The sequence below is a fragment of the Cladosporium halotolerans genome (genome assembly GCF_011745625.1).
Source record: "Cladosporium halotolerans strain TM138-S3 chromosome Unknown Sca14, whole genome shotgun sequence".
Lineage (NCBI taxonomy): Eukaryota > Fungi > Ascomycota > Dothideomycetes > Cladosporiales > Cladosporiaceae > Cladosporium > Cladosporium halotolerans.
In genome coordinates, this window is record NW_027191465.1 from 410,834 (window position 1) to 428,775 (window position 17,942).

The window sequence follows — 17,942 nt, forward strand, 5'->3', positions numbered from 1 at the left end:
ATGCGTGGCCTTAACACCTGGATTGCTCGTAATGATTCCGCATCATCTCCTTGATTGCATTGACGTACGCATAGTCTAAGATTGCAGTGGTCTCGAGTAAGTCTCCTAATTTGCTCTCATTCGCCTCCAGTCTGTCTCAAGTGCATGATGCATGAGATTCTAGCGCAGACTCGATGCCTCTATTGACCCGTCCGTTGGCATTACGGTATCCGTATATTAACAACGGGATTCCCCCCGCTAGTCGGCTAGTGAAAGAATGGATTTTCAGATAGACTCGCAGCCGCGCCGGCTTTGTATGCTTTGTCGAAAGGCGCAAGCCCCTCAAGTAACTGCGTATGAGCGTTTGGAATTAAATCGTTCCAAGCAACTCCTAATCTGCAATGCAACCACACACTTCATGTGAGGGGCGGGGAAAATGCCGGACTATTTACCACTGGCAAGCTGTAGGACGTTTCGCTCAATCCAATAAGTGCAAACCCGATAATCCGGAAACATGTTGAGCTCGTTACATGGAGTGGAATGTCTTCTGATCATTGGAAATTACACTGGGCTCAAGTTATGATAACTGACCGGATATATATTTCAACGAGTGTATATGACAATAGTTGTCCTTCAGTCGTGAGTCTTAACAACAGTATGTTCTGAGCTTCCTAGCACCCTTCACGAGGAGCTGTATAGCTCAGCCAATGCAACTAAATTGCTTTAGGCAGAGCACGAGTCCTTTGGATAACCATCGTTGCAAGCTCCATTCTGGCATTTGATGCCAATGCAAGACTCAGAGAATTCCCAGTAATGGTTTCCGTTGCCAGAGGGGTTGCACTTGATCTAGACTCAATTAGTGCTATTGGTTCGACGATAGCATTATCCAGGATTTCAACGCATTGTATAGCCAGAAAATATGATATGTCACTTACAACGGTGCACTCATCGTTTGAGCAGCCCAAGGTGCCAATGTGTTTACCACCGCAGCTGCTACCGAGTTTGTGGGTAGCCGACACGGATGCCGCTAGAACGGTAAAAGCAGCGCACATGGTGGTGGAGAAGTGCATATTGGAAATGGAAGAGTTGGATCTTGTTTGCTTTGGTTAAAGATGTAGCGTTCGTATTGATAGGAGGCGGCTGATGTGAGATAACGAGAGTTCAGAAAGTGAGAAGGTCGGATCTTATATACCTATTCACTGCCTTTTATTAGCTACTTCCTTGGCGTTCTACGCGGCCTTCCAATTGAGCTGAGGAGCATCTGAGCCTGAAGGATTAGTTGTGTGGGTCCATTCTTCCTTTATCGCAGGGTTATGTTCGCAGTCGAAGGATGAGTCGACATTGGAGTTAGTAACGATTCGGGATAATGGCACGAGCTGACCACCGAGGTCACGGTTCAAGCAGGATTCCTACACTGCCACACGAAAGCTGCGAAGTACTCTTCGAGAACAAAGTTGCACTGGCCTAGCCATTGCTTCTATCAGGTCTTATTGCCTAATCATGGTATCTCAATGACCGTGAGAGCGAGACGACATACTCTTAGTCGCAGTGGAATATGCTTAGTGTATGCAAGTGAGGACGCAAGTTAGTGAGGCGCAATGCATAGTTACGAACACCTTGAGTTGGAGTGCGTCACGTCGGAACATTAGTAGTGGGCCAGCATAAGTGTTGGGCAGAGCGCAACAAAGAACCTTTACAGGCTGTGATCGACGACATGCATACAATAAATTCTTGCAACAATGCGCTGGCATCTCGGTTGCGTGGATACATTCCCGACCTGATATGATCCTAATCGTGAAGATCCGCCAAACTTAGACTTCAAGGAGTGAAGTTCAGTGCCCCTGGATTTATGTCTAGTCGCTTATGGTCACACCCTCCGCTCCCACAGCCAGCTTCTTGGCGTCAGCTTGATTGTTGCAATGACGTCAGCGCACATAGAGGCACATAGAGGCCTAGTACTCGAACACTAGTCGAGCTGAAAGTCAAGGTCTGATCGTGGACAAGCTCGATCTGCTCTCTACACGCCAGAAATAGCTTCAACAGAAGTCGAAGAGGCCGCATGGAATGAGATCTGCAGTTTGCAGTACGGCGAATGAGAAAGCCGACCGAAATCCGTAGCAGCCGACCGAGGATGGAGATGTAACTGAATAAAAAACGCTCCCGACTACGGAAGAAGAGGCAAAAACAGACACGATCCAACCAGACCTCGAGCACAATGCGCCAGTTCACGTGATCTCGACGTCCCTAGAAAAATCGTCGTTTTCACCATCACCGCAATCCGGCCTCTCTAGACACCCGCGTGGCTGGAATAAGGGCCAAAGGTCATGATAGACGCGACGCCCTCGGCGTTGGCGCACGCAGTGGAGCCGGGATCATGGTCTACGAGTCATGCACTGATGTTGGCTTGATCAGCCCAGTTTCTTGCAAGGCGGCTTAGCAGGCCTATTCATATTGGGCTGCTGACGGGCCGCACTGTGGGCTATCGAGGCAACACAATCGACTCTGCTGGGAATTCAGAGGTCAAACATGTGCAAGATAAATCCGTTTGACCTAAAGCCAGGCCTCGTGAAGTCAGAGAACAGCCATGAAAGAGGCAAGAATATGGACGGCCATGAGGTAGACTTACGTACATAGCCTGAAGGACAGACATCATCACTACCGTCACTTCTCCCAAGAGATAAATTTAGGTGTAGATTTACGGTCCGCTTGAACCGTCGTACGCGCCAAGGTGAGGCTGAGCCGGTGAAGTGGGTCGGCATGTTTACAGATGCATTGCTGCAGGGTTCAGGACGCCTGTTGTGTTCCACGCTTCCCTCAACCAGCTTCCCTAACAGTACACCGTCGGGGGACATCTTCGGGGGTGGGGGGGCAACTGGCGTGAGCTGAATGCTGCAAAGTCTCTCGCCTCAGCCCTACTTTGCTTTGCATCTGAGTGAACGTCACAGCCATGGCTTTGCTAATGGATCGATGGGTCAGAAGCGTTTCTAGTAGTGATCGTCGAACTTGCATTAAGGATGCTGCGCACTCTATCAGGTCGGCTCAGCCGGGCTTTTGAGTCACGAGGACGGCCCTAGGGACTATAACAAGCTGCGCAGTGCGAGGCAACGGCGAGCATTCTCCAGCTTCGTTGGAATATATTTGAGTGATGCGAGCCTGCTGCCTCTGAAGAGTGGTTGCCTGACGAACAATGGCATTTTTCAACGTCAACTACAGCGCATTGAATTTCTCCAAGAAGGGTGATGTCTCGCCCCAGCATGAGCTGTCCGGCTTAGAGCTCGGACAGGTCCAAACTCCAAGGTCAGTCGTCCTGGTCTTCCTGGTACTCTTCCTAGCATATAGGATGGCAAGCTTAACTATGAATGACAGAATCTCAGGTCACCTCTCAACTGGGGCTAGTCTTATTGAAACGAACAACGACGATGACAGACCATTTGTTGAGCACAACGGAGCAAACAAGGACTCCAAGGACACAACGGCAGGACCGGCGAGCTCGGAACTCCCACTGGACTCTGAGGAAACCATACGCCATAACCAACAACGTAGAAGACTTCAAGGCTGGAGATTTGGCGTTGCATTTTCTGCGACACTGGCAGCCATAGTGTTGATGATCAACTTTGTTCTGGTGCTCTGGGCAAGTCTACGCCATCCACTACACGATGGTATAGGACGACTTTACGTCGGCGAATGCAACCTCGTTGATACCATGTCCTTCTGGGTACATTTACTCATCAACGGTCTGAGCTCAGCCCTGCTAGGCGCCTCTAACTATACGATGCAATGCCTCGCCTCCCCAACTCGATCAGAATGTGATACCGCTCACGCGCGTGGAGAGTGGCTCGAAATCGGTACCAGTGGGGTGCACAACCTCAAACGAGTTTCCTGGAAGCGTAGCACCGCTTGGGTCCTCTTAGGTCTGAGTAGTGTACCGATCCACCTTCTCTTCAACTCGACTGTTTTCAAGGCACTAGATGGCACTCTGCATAACATGGCTCTTGTGAACACAGCTTTCTTCGACAGGCCAAACGTGTCTGGCGATGTCGAGGCGACGGTTCGGGATCAAGGCTTTCCACCGACCTCCAGAGCGGCTTCCCAGTCCCTAGAGTTTGTTCAACACATGCAGCACACATATGCGGCCGATCAAGCCCAATTTGATCTGCTGAGCGCATCGGACTGTGTTTCTACATACGGCATGCAATTCGTCACTGGCCATTCGGACGTATTACTTGTGACTGCAGGCAACGATGTGCAAGATGAACGCACTGTGTTCTTCACAAGCTTTCTGTCGAGGGCTGAATCAGACTCATGGTGAGCTTTCATTACCCTGTAGATCTTTTGCCACCCTCTCACTCCGGCGCCCCCCCCCTCCTTTCTTCGTTGGCCGGGGAAACATAACTCCCAGGTTTCGGAGCCCTGTTCTTAATATCAGACCGCCTCTTCAGCCACATCTGAGCGTTACTTCCACTGACGCCACTATAGGATATGTCAGGATGTGGACTACGGCTCATGGTATTGCGACTTCTCTAAAGTTCAGAGCAACATTACCAACTGGACTGTCGCTGGTCGAAAAATCGATCATTGCCTCGCAAAACGCACAGACTCATACTGCCAGCTGCAGTTCTCCTCGCCCATCTCTATCGCTGTACTAGTGTGCAACCTGATCAAAGTGCTGTGTATGCTTTGGCTACTGCTGCTGCAGCGCGATGTAACACTTGTCACTTGGGGAGATGCAATTTCTAGTTGGCTGGATCAACCGGACGAGATCACGAAAAATTGTTGCCTCATGGGCAAGCAAGAGCTTACGGGACGAATGAATAGACCTGGCGACGTGTCTTTCTGTTCGCCTGAAACTGCTCATCCACTTCCCTCTCGCAATACTTTTCAACCTCGCTGGCATCACGCCGTGAGTTGGAGACGGCGGGCGGCTACATACAGCCTTTGCGTCGGAGCGCTAGTTGCCACCGGAGTGTTCCTTCATCAAGCCATCTCAGGCGTCCTCAAAGGAATCGTGGGACCAGACAGAAGCAGGTCTAATCCGATCACGTCTCTCGGTTTTGGCACCATTGAGGCAGATCTCGTCGTCGATATCGGTCTTCCAGAAAATGGTGGCCAAGGGTTCGCCGCCTCTGTCCTCCTTGCAAACTTGCCCCAGCTGGTCTCGTCGCTGCTATACATGTCCTACAATGGCTTGTATACATGCATGCACCTTGCGCATGAGTACAGTGGATTCGCCAAACATCGTAAGCCGCTGCGGGTTACGACGCCACGTGGCAAGCAAAGGACAACGTACTGGCTGCAGCTACCATACTCGTACAGTGTACCGTTACTTGTGACCTCGGTACTCCTACATTGGCTTGTCTCGCAATCGCTATTCTTGGTACGGATATCCTTCTGGTCGGACGGCGTGGAAATGGTGGAGTATAGCTCCTCAGCAGTGGGATACAGCTGTGCTCCCATCATGTGCGTAATGATACTAGGCGGCTGCATGACACTGATAGCAATGGGACTGGGTTTTCGGAAACTCGACTGTCGTATGCCCGTTGCGGGAAGCTGCTCCATTGTTTTGGCCGCGGCCGCTCACAGGCCAGAGGCAGACGATAATGCCGCTATCTTACCGGTGAAGTGGGGCGAGGTGTCAGATGCATCTGTGTGTGACCCGGTAATTGGGCACTGTTGCTTCACGAGCGGAGAAGTGACGGATGTTCAAGAGGGTAAATTCTATGCTGGACATTTGTAGGTGCTGAAACACTCGGATCGGCAAGCGTCGTGTAGTTAAACGCTTCCATCAAGACCTGTTTTACAAATCTTCTTTTCATAATCACTGCGACTTCGGTCGTTATGCTTCGTTCGTTTTAGAGTCACTGATACTAACCACATTCGTATGCTCTCTTGTTCCTTCTTTCGGATATACGCATAGTATGCATCCACATCAAAGATTGATTCACTACTCCGTCGCTCGGACTTATCCTCTTTCAGTTCCTCAAGCACAGTTAGAAAGCACGATATCCGTTAACGAGACGAAGCCAAGAGAATATGATGCGGAGCGAGTCTGACGAGATCTCTACAGAATTTCCCAAGGATGCTTCATTTACCCCCTAAAATCACGGTACAAGTTCGCTTCAGGGCAAGTTCTTGGTTCATATCCAAGGAAGCAATGGACAATTCCGAACCGGCAATGATGTTACTAGAACTTCTTTGGCCATCCATTACGACGAACTTGAAAATCGACTAGCAGACCCAGAATTGCTTCAGTCTATACCTTCGCTAGCGGATCCCGAAGACCCCCAGAACAGCAGATTACCTTCGCCAGCCACGCAAGGCCGTGCAAGTCAGAACTGCGCTTACTATCGTCGCATCGGGAATGTTGATTTGAAATGCCACTGTAACGCAAACTGTAGCGGGCGAATGGGACATTACATAGGGCAAAGGCTCTTGATCCGGGTACGGCGGAGCAGGCGCAATAACATTGTCCTCCCCAAGATCGCAAAGAGTAGACCAGGTGGGTTTGCGACAGGATGCTATGTTCTGGCTTTAGGAGGGTTTGTCGTGGCTTGGTTTATAGCTGCTCCGAAACGCGTAGTAGCTGTCTATTGAAGTTTAACTATATGAGCTACATATAATTGAGAAATAAATGGGCAGGATGTACAGGATCGTGAGATGTGTAATGCCAACGGGTATCTTCCCAAACTCCAGGTAATCATATCATAAAGGCACGTATGCCTTGCCAGTGACGATTGTGTGGTTTTCAAACCAACAAGTAGGTTAGATTTCAGCCAAATGGGTTCAAGGCAGCGCGTGTGCTGCCTACTAGGCGACGCCGCAAAGCATCTTTCTTGCTCTCGCTGTGCTTGACAGCCGAGCTCGATTTTGATCGTGAAGGTGTCTTCACAGTTTGGCGAGCCGGTGATCGTAAGAAGTTGCTCGAACCAGTTCCATTTGGCGCATTAACGTTAGTGCTCCCAAAAGAGACTAACTTGGCTCTTTGAGCATCTTGTTCTGCTTCGGGCAATATATCGATGTTCGTGCCTAGCCTCTCCTTCAAGCTTTCCGTGGCATCATCTTCCCTCTTACGAAGTTTTCTCTCACGACGGAATGTGTTTCTCAGCTTTTTGTTGACCGCACCAGGATCTTCCCAGTCTCGCTCCCTAGATCGATATAACTCCTCAATCCGCTTCGCATTATCCTTCACGGCTTCTCTATCCTCTACCTTGCGCTCAAGGGCCGCGAAAGCATCCTCCCTCCTCCTTTCCCTCTCTTCGGGCGTCAAAATTGGCAGGCCATCTTCGCCTTCTCGAACGCGATCTTTGCCCTCGCCGTAGTCTCTCGCCTTACCCCCATCCGTAACAACATAGGCAGTCTCTTTCGGATCGGTCTTGATCTCCAAGTACCCACCACACGCCGCGTGCTTGATCCTGAACTGCCAGATCGGCGTACTATAGTAATAGCCAATCTTTTTCTTCTCGGCATTAAAGCGCACGCCCTGTCCGATTATGGCATGGGGCTTGCAGGTATGACACCAGACGGCGAAGGGCATTTCGAAGCGGACGGTCTGCGTGCCGTCCTTGCGGAGCGTCCCAGGCGCACGCTTCTTGTTCAGCCGGTTGCCGGACGTGGTACCTTCGAGCTCCGGCGGGACGTAGCGTCCCATGTTGAAGCCTTGCATCTTAGCGAGGTTGACAGCGGCCCCTCTGCGCTGCGCGTGTCAGAGTGGTATCGTGGGATTGGCGACTATGCGCGGCGCTCCATGTGCCCAGCAAGAGGATCAGGCAGTCGCGGAAGTGCTGTCCATCTTCACGGCCACTGATGGCGTTTTGACATGCTGTCAGTGCATGGCTGACGTTACCGCGAGGCGCGTGTCAATTGGTGAAGGAGGTCAGGGACGAAGTTGCGATCGCGGGGAAAAGGTCAGCAGAAACTCCTTCTGCAGCACCGGATCTCCAACATCAACTCCAAGCTGACATTGTGTTGGCACGTGATTTCGTACATCGTTTACTGAAGAGTGCGAATGCGAACATAGGACAAGACGAACCTGTTTGATTGTGCGCTATGTGGGACATGTCCAGGGCGGTGAAATCGCGAGAGGTGTGGCGGACTGCAATCTCACTGCATCCGCATCACCTCCAGCCGTCTTTGCCTCTCAACTGCCACTCACTCAAACCGCGTCGTCAGAACCCATTATCGCCATCAAGGACCAGCGTCTAACTATTTCAAATGCTAAGGCCTTGGCTCATTGCTGAGGTACACATGTTCGCTCATGGCGTCCCTGGCAAAGCCGCATTCTGTTTTCCCGACCGATTCCATGCGAAAGTTCTCGTGCCTAGCCACGTTTTCGCCATTCCGCTGCGTGCTATTCTGAGATCCCGTACGATATCAAAGGAGGCTCAAGTCTAGATTACTGGCTTGCATCGCTCTTTTCGTGCCAATGAAGCGGGCGTTTCATTGAGGCGTTGTTTGAAGGTTTGTTCCTAGGCAAATATGCTTGATCGAGGATGCCGACGGAGATTAAGCATCTATTCAAAGGACTTTGCCTAACGTGCGAGGGTAGAGCCGTGGTTTGTAGCTTTTGCCGCGCGCTGCAGCACGCAGGAGTTCTCATCCTGGTTCTCTGCCGAGTTGACTTGGAGACAGGGATCAGGCAAAGAAGAAGCGGCACGGAGTATAATTGCATACTATCTCCAATCCGCCTGTCCTTGCCTCCAGGCTCATACGCCTTGGCTCATATGCTGCAAGTGATCTGTCTCCGACACAAATAATACGCTAGCGACCATGTGACCTAAGCATTTGGCGGTCTGGCCTAGATCTCGAACAATGGCGGCTACTGAATTGCCGCGCTGACAATCAGCATCTAAAACAACTGTCGCCTGAACGCCAAAACAATACTCTCACCGCGTATTGTCCATGCGCAGGACCCGGGCCTTACCGATTCGATGAAGATTATACCGCTGGCTTAGTGCTAAGCGAAGCTGAACCGGATCACCCCAGAGCCCTAACCGTTCCTGTCGTGGTTCATGCTGGGTCTCTACAGTACAAGCGGATGCTGGCATGCGAAAGTGAGCGGTATGATGCAGCGTCATGGGTCCCATGTTCATCTCATTTCCACTGTCGCCCATTCTACCGCGAAAGAAGACTGAGTGCTGACGACGTGACAGCTGTGCGAACATGGTTTTTCGGTTCCACGACAAGCATATGCAAGCCATGGCTAGCGCAGCCAGTGAAATGCTTTGCCCTTCGCCTTGGTACAATGGTCAGGCTAAGGCTGTGCATAGCTCGACGCGTGATGGATCCCTCGTGTCTGTAAGTTCAAGGCTGAGAAATCGATGTCACCACAAGCTTACGATACACATACCGTGCGACTCGCGCGACACCTTGGACCCGGCCGGCCCTAGCTCGATGCCCATATCCGGCCACAAACCACAGAGATGCCGCATGTGCAGCAACGTGGTGGCGCAACATCTGCAGCCACCGGGATCCCCGCAGTTACGGCTCACACAGCTGCGGCGTGGCAGACACAACTCAGCATCTCCCTCTCGTGCTTGGCCTGAGACAATATCTCAGCCTTCCGAAGAGCCGGGAGCTTGTCCGTTGAGCTTAACTTCTCGGCCTCGTCTGTGGCGGCGCGATATGAGAAAAAAGTTCCAGATCACCACAACAAGAGATTGGCGTCCTCGCGGCGATAATGCACCCTTCGCCTGCAGCTGCAAGACCCACACGTACGCCTGGATCTTCCAGCTGCATATCGCGTTCACATCGCAGCCTGCCGTCGGAGAATACTGCACCGGCAATCACCGCATTTAGCAAAGCGAAAGGTTCCCCCACCATACCTCTGCGTCGTGATGATGACGGACCCAGACGTGCCGCAACCCATGGCTCTCACTCGCACCACGCGATCATTTCCCGCCTCGGACAGCCCGCAAATGGCGATGCCTAAGCATGTGCTGTTCCCTCACTGCCGCCTGACCATACCCCATGCAGCAGCCTCACCACCCCGGCACCAGACGCTTTTGGACTGGTCGATAGTATCCTGCTTGGTCGATGGCGTTGTGGATCGCTTAATGGGATTGCCAAGGGCTGAAGGTTGCTGTGGCTCTTCTGGTCACCGTAATCCAGTCCAGGCTTGTCCGCCGGGACATCTGCTCTCCTGAAGAATAAGTACCTCGCTCATTTCCTCCAAAAAACCTTTGATCTTCCACCGCATCTCCAGCGAACACATTAGCCCAGCACCTTTTGCTCCATTCGTTCGTGCTTTCAACGCACTTCATCCTCGCAACTTTCCTGGTCTCATCCCTCACTTCGCAACCGAAGTCTTCAGGAATTCATTCTACCTCCGTCACCATGCGCTTCATCTTCGCTCTCGCGGCTCTCGCAGCCACCGCTGCCGCAGCTCCCTGGGCCAACTGGGGTGTCTCGCATGGCCTCAACTACCCGCGCACGACCTCCAACTGCATGAGCGACTCTGACGCCACCAAGGTCGCCAACAACTTCAAGACGCTCATCGCCGCCTACAGCGATTCTTTCTCCAACAAGACCATGGCCGTCGACTTCGTCGACTATTCCGACTCCGTCATGGAGCTCATCAACGGCGGCTGCGAAGGCCCTGAAGTGGTATGCTTACACATCCAATCTCCCTCGCCTGCCACTGGGCTGCGAGATTTCGTGCATCTGACTTACATGCGTTCTCTTCTCCCTTGCAGCTCGGCACTGCCGTCTTCTCATCCCGAGCCGAATTCCAGGCGGGCCAGGGTGCGCAGCCCCCCATTCCATTCGAGATCATCAAGACTTGGAACGCCTGCAGCGCCGTAAGTATAATCTGCAATCCCCCTCATGTCTTCAAAGCCGTACCCGCTGAGTGTAACAACGCAGGTTACCATCCGCTGGCAGTCCGCGCAGACCCCCCAGCTCGTCACCGGCATCATCGTGATCGAGGTCGTTAAGAACGCCGACAAGAAGGCTTCGCAGAAGTGGCTCATCAAGACCGTCTACTCCGAGTTCAACTCCGGTACGTCCCATCGGCTTTGCATTGTTCTATTGTTCTGTTATGTCAGGAGTGTGACTAATCATTTCCCAGGCGCCTGGCTCGTCAACCTCGACGTCTTCAACCCGCCCGTCTGCCCGGCGCCGCCGCCTCCCACTTCCACTCCTTCTCGCCGCATGCTGTTCGTCTAGAGGAGTGTGCTTGCCATCGTCTGATCGAACGATCTGAACGGACAGTTTGACCGGCTCCTCGAACCTTTTCCGTCACTTAGTCTTCTCTTGGAAAAATCTCATGTTTCCCCTTCGTCTGCGCAGCGAGAAGTATTCCTCCAGCCGCAACTAGACTCTTTTGAAAAGTCTTTTTGGGTGATGTTTACCTGGCGTGGCGTAGGTGCAAGACATTCTGGTACGAATAGCTACGATAATCTTGAATGCGGCGTTGTCATCACTTCCTCACATCATCGTTCCCTTTACCTCCACACCCATCAATATCTCCAAACTGTCACTTGCCGCCCAACTCCCATCCTCGCACCTCTCAGACAAAGCTGAAGCTCAAAGACCTGACTCGCAAAGCCGACCCTCGACTCTGCGCCCCGGCAAATCCAGCCTGGCTCCCCACCTCGCAACTCCGCAGGATCCAGATCGGCGCGCTGGCGCGCAAGCGAGAGCGCTAAACTCTATCGGGCTCGCATTCGTAGGTTTGTCGAACCTGCGTTTTGTGGCCTATAGGTGGATGGGGTGACGTAGGCTGTTTGGGAGCGTTCCTCTTTTTTTTTGTGTGAGACGTAAGTCTTTGATGTGCCGGGCGGATTTGGAGTTTGAAATCTGGAGAGTTGGGGTGAGGCCGATGGGTCGGATGTGGGGTTAGGTCTGGGTTGGTTCGGGGTTAGGGCAAGCAGAGGGATAGGCACGGATGGAGATGTGGCTGTGACATGGTAAGGTATAGGTTCTCGCATTATCTATCGTGATCGTCCAAAAATATCTAGTGCGCCGGTGCTGTCAAGAAACCGCAAGTGTCCAAATGCCCATGCGCGCAAAACAACTCTCAAAAATCAATCGCTTCCTCAATACCCAATATCCACACTGGTAACATCCTCAACGAAATGCTTCTCCCTGCTCGCGCGAGTGAACCACAGGAACCAGGGGATAACGTAGGTCTTGATCGTGTGCCCGATGTAGCCGGCGTCGCTGACGGTCGAGACGACGCTCTTGCTCTCCTCGAAGGCGGCCTCGATGCGCGCGCGCCGCAGCTTCTCGTACGCGTCGAAGGCCTCCTTCATGCTGCCGGGCTTGCCCTTCTCGATCCAGCGCGTCAGGCAGCGCGAGAAGAGGACGGTGTCCTCGAAGACGATGCCGGTCGATTCGCCTTGGGGAGGCATAGCGTGCTGGAGGGGGGGTATTAGCGAAGTCTTCTTCAATTCATCAGTTCTTGAGCTGGGTCCACTTACTGCTGCATCACCGAGAAGCATAACGCGGTCCGTAGCCCACTTGCCGTGCTTAGACAGAGTGAAAACAGGCCACAGGAAGAAATCCTGCGCCTTCTCGATCAAAGGCTTGATGCTGGGGATCTTGGCATCACCGAAACGCTCCAGAATATCCGCGCGGATCTTCTTCTCGTCCGCGCCCGCGGCCTTCCAGCCATCGCGCGACTCCAGCTCCGGCAGCTGCATCAGCGCGCCGACGTAGATCGAGTCCTTCTGCGAGTTGTGGTAGCTGGTGAGCAGCATGCCGCGGCGTGCGAAGTTGATGGCGGTGCACTCGAAGTGCACGGTAAAGTCGGGCTCGACGGGCGCGAAGCCAAAGGCGTTGCAGAGGCCCGAGTAGGTGGCTTTGCGCTCAGGCTCGACGTGCTTCAGGCGCGTGACGGAGTGGATGCCGTCGCAGCCCATGAGCAGGTCGGCGCTGGCGGAGCCGCCGTCTTCGAAGGTGAGGGTGACTTTGTCGGCGGTCTCTTTGATGTCTACCGTGCGCTTGCCGCAGGTAAGGGTGATGTTCTCGTGCTGCTCAACAGCGGCCAGGACGCCTTTCAGGGCGTCGCCACGGGTGATTCGCAGGGCCTTGTAGGGAGGGTTGCCGATGCCCTTGCCTTCTGGACCGCTGAAGTCGGAGGTAGCGAGTCTGGTAGAGTAGATGTCGAAGACCTCAAGGTAGTCGATTGTTCGGCCATAGTCTCTCTCGCGGATGATCGGCAGAGCACCAAGGTGGTCTAGGAGCCTCAGGGCATTGGGTGTGAGGTTGACAGCACCGCCGATAGTCGCTGGCACTGTACGGATCTCGAAGATCTGAATTCGGGGCACCTGACCCTTGGGAGCGTACTTGGTGAGGGCGAGGGCAGTGGTCAAGCCTGCAATGCCTCCTCCGAGGATGATCACGTTCAAGCCATCTGGCGAGGCGGGAGCCATGGCAGTCTGCAGTCTGGTGGGGTTTGAGGAGGGTAGTTGTGGGGTAGTTGGAGATCAATGATGCCGTGTTTCGACGACGGTGAAGCAGCGAAGGAGAGGAGCCCGAAAGAAAGATGGAAGAGCACTTACAACTTCGGCCGGAGCGGCCGGTGTCTATCAAAAGATGCTGACAGCGGTTCAGCGCCAGAGCTCAGGGCGGATCAGGTCAGGTCCAAGCCCTGCAGGAAGCAGGTCGATGTCGCGCTGCGGCGTTTCGTGGGGCCGATTCACATCAGCGGCGCGGGCAGCGACAGCTCGGCGTGTGGCAGCAGCGAGAGGCCGACGCCGCGCAGCCGGTCGCAGCGCTCCATTCGTCGATGGCGCGCTCGGCTGGCTGCACAGGCATCTGACCGGCAACGAGACTTTGCGGCTGCGCGTGAGATGCTGCTTTGAGACGCGTTGGCAGCAGCGATCACAGCGATCACCGCGTGGGTGGAGACGCTTCCTCGGAATAGCGCTGAGCTTATGCCATAAACTCCGAGCGCTAGCCACAGCTGTGACCCCAAAAATGGAAACGCCCAAGAGGCGGAGTCCCGCTGTGATGGGGGTCTACTGGCTGGGCGAGGCGTGGCGGGGCCTATCTCACCTTGCAGCCTCACCTGCGAGAACCGCATGCATCCCGTTTCGGCGTACGGTGATGGAGACGGGAGCGTTGGTGCTGGAGATCTGTCTCATGTGGCTGATTGATGACTACGAAACGCTATCTTGGACTTGGTTGGTCTTGAACATCGTTGTAGGTTGAAAGAGTTCACGTTGGTGAAATCGGCAGACGTCAAGTTTCACGATCACCAAGGTTGCCTAAACGTCTTTCTCCAACCACACGTGCCGCTTCCCCGACTTGTACGACATCGTCCGTGCGTCACTGACCACAGACTTTGTGGGTACGGCTACATCGCGGGCATGCACATGGCCGACACGCCGTGTTCGTTATCGTGCTGTCGCCGATCATCCGTGTACAGAGTATGGACCTTCCTTGAATATCCTATTCCTCATCATTCACGTGTCCAACTTCAATCGCTTTCCAACCAGTCCGGTTCCGCGTCGTCGTCTTCCGGATCATGCGAGAGCAAGCTTCCACGATCTTCCTCGTCTTCGTCGTCTCTGTCCATCGGGCCCTTATCCGTAAGGGGTCCTAGGTCGGGTAGGGCTGGTTTTTGCCTTCCCGAGTGGGCGACGCCAGGGTCCGTCTCTGCAGCATCGCTGGCTGGAGTGATTCGTTTCACAATTTCGTTGTTCGCAGTGATTCCTTCGTCTGCGACAAGTTCAGCTCGACCGTTAGCATCCTGAGATGTGCGTTTGTTCATCTTGGCCTCATCTGTGCCGAGATCCAGTCCATGGTCATTAGATTCGATCGGCATAGAATCTCCCCCAGCGAAGCCGCCGCCAGTGCCATCATCGCCGAACAGATCATCCTCTGCAGACTTATCCTGATCAACGTCGACGATGAATCCACCGCCACTGTCTCCATCACCGAATAGATCATCCTGTGCAGGCCCACCCATGTCATTTTCGACAACAAACCCACCGCCTCCCATATCATCCACTGTATTTTCGGGCAGAAATCCTCCCCCTGACTCCTCAGCATCTGTGTTCGTTGTGATGAAGCCGCCTTCCTGCCCTGCGCTTTCATCCGGTAAGAACCCACCGCCGCCGCTATCTTCAGGCACAAAGCCGCCGCCCGTCTCAATCGTCTCCTCCGCTTGGTCAGGAAAGAACCCACCACCGCCACCCTCGTTGTCAGGCATGTACTCTGCCTCATCGTCATCTTCCTCATCGACCACAGCGATGCCCTTCTTCCGGCCGCTTCTGCGAGCAGACGACGCGAAATCGTCATCGTCGTCCTCAACTTCGCTTTCGTACGATTTCTTCTTGCTTTTTCGCGCCGGTTTGGAAGGCATCGCGAGCTCCACGATCGAGAATTGGCCCGCCGTGGGCATGGTGGCGTCTGAAGCGTTCGTGGATTCATCCGCATCGCCGACTGCAGATTCGCCTTGACCCAGTTCATTGTCATCCACCGCCTCTGTCGTGCTCTTTTCTCCATACGCAGCCACCCTCTCAGCAATGCGCAGACCCTTCAAGAAACGCGCCCACAACCGCAGCGCCGCCAGACTCCGGGCCTTGCTCGCGTCTAGCAAAGCTTCACACTCCAAGCCCTCAATGATAGCCTCCACGGCTTCGCCGTGCTCCTGCGAAACCACTGCACCCTCGATGATGGCAGTTCCTTTGCGCCCCTGAAACTTGAATCCTGTCACGGCGTCGGAGAAATCGATGTTCAGAGTCCGGGCAGCTTGCTGAGTCAACGCGTGCCGAATGTGCACACCGCCCGCAGGCACCATGGACGGAACATAGACGTCCAGATTCCCAAACGCGTTCTTCGGCACCTTGCCCTTTCTGACAGGAGGCGGGACATAGACCTGCGTCTGGTGGATCGAATAAAGCGCCGTAGTAGGAGCGCCAGCCTCCTCGTCCTCGTCCTCCGGATCTCTGCGCCGAGAAGCGCGAGCAGGGACGTGCTTGAGCGGCTGCTCGCCGCGCTTGACTTCACGCCCGAGCCTATACCACTTGTCCGCGCTTTTGCAAGAGAGGACATCCTGCCGGCGGAAAACGGGCTCCATGCGCGGTTTCGCGGCCGTGCCGGCGTTGACTTTGCCTGCTTCGCGGCGAGGGTGCAGCACCTCGTGGCGGCGGAGGTGGCGTTCGAGAGCGTAGTAGGGATGGTCTTTAAAGTCGAGCACGTTGCTCGGCAGGCCTTCTCTCGCCTCCTTTTGCGCCAGCTCCGCGTCCTCCACCTGGTCGCGGTCGAGTCTGCTGCGGCGGCGGAAGAGCCGCAGGGCTTTCTTGAGCCATTTCGCGCCTTCTTCGCCGCTGCTCTCGACGCGCTGCCGGCGGGTCTTGGCGTTGAAGGCTTTGGCGTAGCGGCGAGTGACGTCGCGGGCGACGCCGTTGGATTCGAAGGCGATGGCGTAGATCAGCATGTTCAGATCGTAGGATGCGGGAGGCTCGATTTTGCTCGGTTTGCCGACTGTGTTGGTCACCATGGGGTCGACGGGGATCCATTTTTGGTGGGCGGTGTTGAAAGCTTCGACCCAGTAGACGGGATATGACAGGGTGCGGATTGGCTTTTTCTTTTCTTTGGGAGGCGGCGCGGTCATCACACTTGGAGAGAAGCCGGGCTGTCCTAGCCGTCGTCGTATTGAAGGTACTTTGCCGAATGTTGCGGAAGACTCCATGTTACCGTCGCTAGCGCTGGCATCACTGAGGTTGGGGTCGGTGTCAGGCGCAATGGCAAACACTGCTGGTTTCTTCTGTTTCTGTGGCGTGCTAGATTTCGGTGGAGGGTTCGCAAATGGGAGCGTCTGCAATGAGCACACCAAGCGAGCTTCCACACCAGCAGCTCGGAGCATGGCACAGAACAGCTGGTTCCCGGTGTCCTGTGAGCCTTCCAGGTCTCTTGCGGCTGACACGAAGTCGGCAAGATCCATGGGCTCTCCGTCTGCTGAAGATGATGGGCCGTCTCCGTTGTCCCCATCTGACGCCCAGCGAGGCCTGGCCATGCCTGAAGATGTAATCCTAAACTCGGCTTTGAAAGCAGTCTTTGCCTGCTCTAAGCCATCCATGAAAGAGCGATTGCGCTGGAACTGCGTATCATTGATCTTTGGGTTTAGATAAGACTTCATACGCTTATCGACCAGCTTTCCTGTAAGCTTTTGTACAGCTGCACTGTTACAGCGGCTGTTGGCATACATGCAGTGGCCAAGTAGGGTGAGAAAATGCACCTTGTGCACACGCAGTCGGGAGGCTTTCTCAGAAGCAGAGGCAGGTTTGCGGCGATGGACTGTAGCTTTCTGTGCAGAGCCAGGCGGAGCAACGGAGGCCGCAACATCAACGATGTCTTCATATTCGTCTTCTTGAGCAGGAGCTGGGCTTGAAGCTTCTTTTGGACCCAGATCGACATCTTCAAATCCGAAATCGCTCTCTTCTGAGCTTGAAGAATACTCTACAGTCTGCTGTTGCCGCTTCGCGGGAGTGATATCGCTCTCGTAGGACCCAACCCTTCCCTGAATCGGTGATGAGATTGTCGCAAGGCTCTTCACGGACGCAGATGCCGGCTCACTGTGGGCAATCCTGTCAGGCGTAATCGGTCCCTTGGATACCTTGCGACGCTTCAGAGGGCGGGATTCAGTATCTACTGGGTCCGCAGCGACCGCCTCGGCGACCATGTCCCCGTAGACATCAGGGGCGGTGTCCCTTCCATCAGGCGCCGCTGCTTTTCGCGATCTTGTGCTGCGCCTTGGTGCTGCCGCTGCCGCTGAATCATGCGGTTTAGGCCTACCTGCTCTCGAGACCATGACGATTACTTAGGTGATCAAGTGGTGATGTTTCCCAGAAGCTGCGTGTACATTGTTGGTCGCGACAGCGTCGCGCGCTCATGTGACCTGTAATCTGCGGTCGGTGGCGGATCACGGCGCGCGGAGTCAGCCGTTGCCTGGCGTCGAGTGAAGCAGCATGCCTTCTGCCGTGTTAGGAATACTTAAATACCAACGCCGACTCTGC

General features: G+C 54.2%; 6 protein-coding genes across 6 annotated transcripts; 2 read left to right on the forward strand and 4 right to left on the reverse strand.

Moving 5' to 3' along the window:
• Positions 1–519: 519 nt before the first annotated feature.
• On the reverse strand, positions 520–1,111 carry WHR41_05301 (uncharacterized protein). The gene is made up of 2 exons (XM_069373906.1): positions 915–1,111; positions 520–825 (listed from the first exon to the last, which is right to left on the reverse strand). The coding sequence occupies exons 1-2, from the start codon at positions 1,047–1,049 to the stop codon at positions 703–705; spliced, it is 258 nt and encodes an 85-aa protein (XP_069229703.1). The 5' UTR covers positions 1,050–1,111; the 3' UTR covers positions 520–702.
• Positions 1,112–2,915: 1,804 nt separating this feature from the next.
• On the forward strand, positions 2,916–5,713 carry WHR41_05302 (uncharacterized protein; the record flags this gene model as incomplete). Its single annotated transcript, XM_069373907.1, has 3 exons — positions 2,916–3,276; positions 3,346–4,284; positions 4,456–5,713. Exons 1-3 carry the CDS (start codon positions 3,167–3,169, stop codon positions 5,711–5,713), a joined length of 2,307 nt encoding a protein of 768 aa, XP_069229700.1. The 5' UTR covers positions 2,916–3,166.
• A 1,032-nt stretch (positions 5,714–6,745) lies between these two features.
• On the reverse strand, positions 6,746–7,639 carry WHR41_05303 (uncharacterized protein; the record flags this gene model as incomplete). The annotated part of the gene is made up of 1 exon (XM_069373908.1): positions 6,746–7,639. The coding sequence occupies one exon, from the start codon at positions 7,637–7,639 to the stop codon at positions 6,746–6,748; it is 894 nt and encodes a 297-aa protein (XP_069229701.1).
• A 1,212-nt stretch (positions 7,640–8,851) lies between these two features.
• WHR41_05304 (uncharacterized protein) lies at positions 8,852–11,395 on the forward strand. Its single transcript, XM_069373909.1, has 6 exons — positions 8,852–9,033; positions 9,126–9,270; positions 9,321–10,578; positions 10,668–10,772; positions 10,837–10,972; positions 11,042–11,395. The coding sequence occupies exons 3-6, from the start codon at positions 10,309–10,311 to the stop codon at positions 11,137–11,139; spliced, it is 609 nt and encodes a 202-aa protein (XP_069229698.1). The 5' UTR covers positions 8,852–9,033; positions 9,126–9,270; positions 9,321–10,308; the 3' UTR covers positions 11,140–11,395.
• A 478-nt stretch (positions 11,396–11,873) lies between these two features.
• WHR41_05305 (uncharacterized protein) lies at positions 11,874–13,542 on the reverse strand. The gene is made up of 2 exons (XM_069373910.1): positions 12,396–13,542; positions 11,874–12,332 (listed from the first exon to the last, which is right to left on the reverse strand). The coding sequence occupies exons 1-2, from the start codon at positions 13,347–13,349 to the stop codon at positions 12,012–12,014; spliced, it is 1,275 nt and encodes a 424-aa protein (XP_069229699.1). The 5' UTR covers positions 13,350–13,542; the 3' UTR covers positions 11,874–12,011.
• An 856-nt stretch (positions 13,543–14,398) lies between these two features.
• Positions 14,399–17,737, reverse strand: WHR41_05306 (uncharacterized protein; the record flags this gene model as incomplete). Its single annotated transcript, XM_069373911.1, has 1 exon — positions 14,399–17,737. The coding sequence occupies one exon, from the start codon at positions 17,735–17,737 to the stop codon at positions 14,399–14,401; it is 3,339 nt and encodes a 1,112-aa protein (XP_069229696.1).
• Between the last annotated feature and the right edge of the window lie 205 nt (positions 17,738–17,942).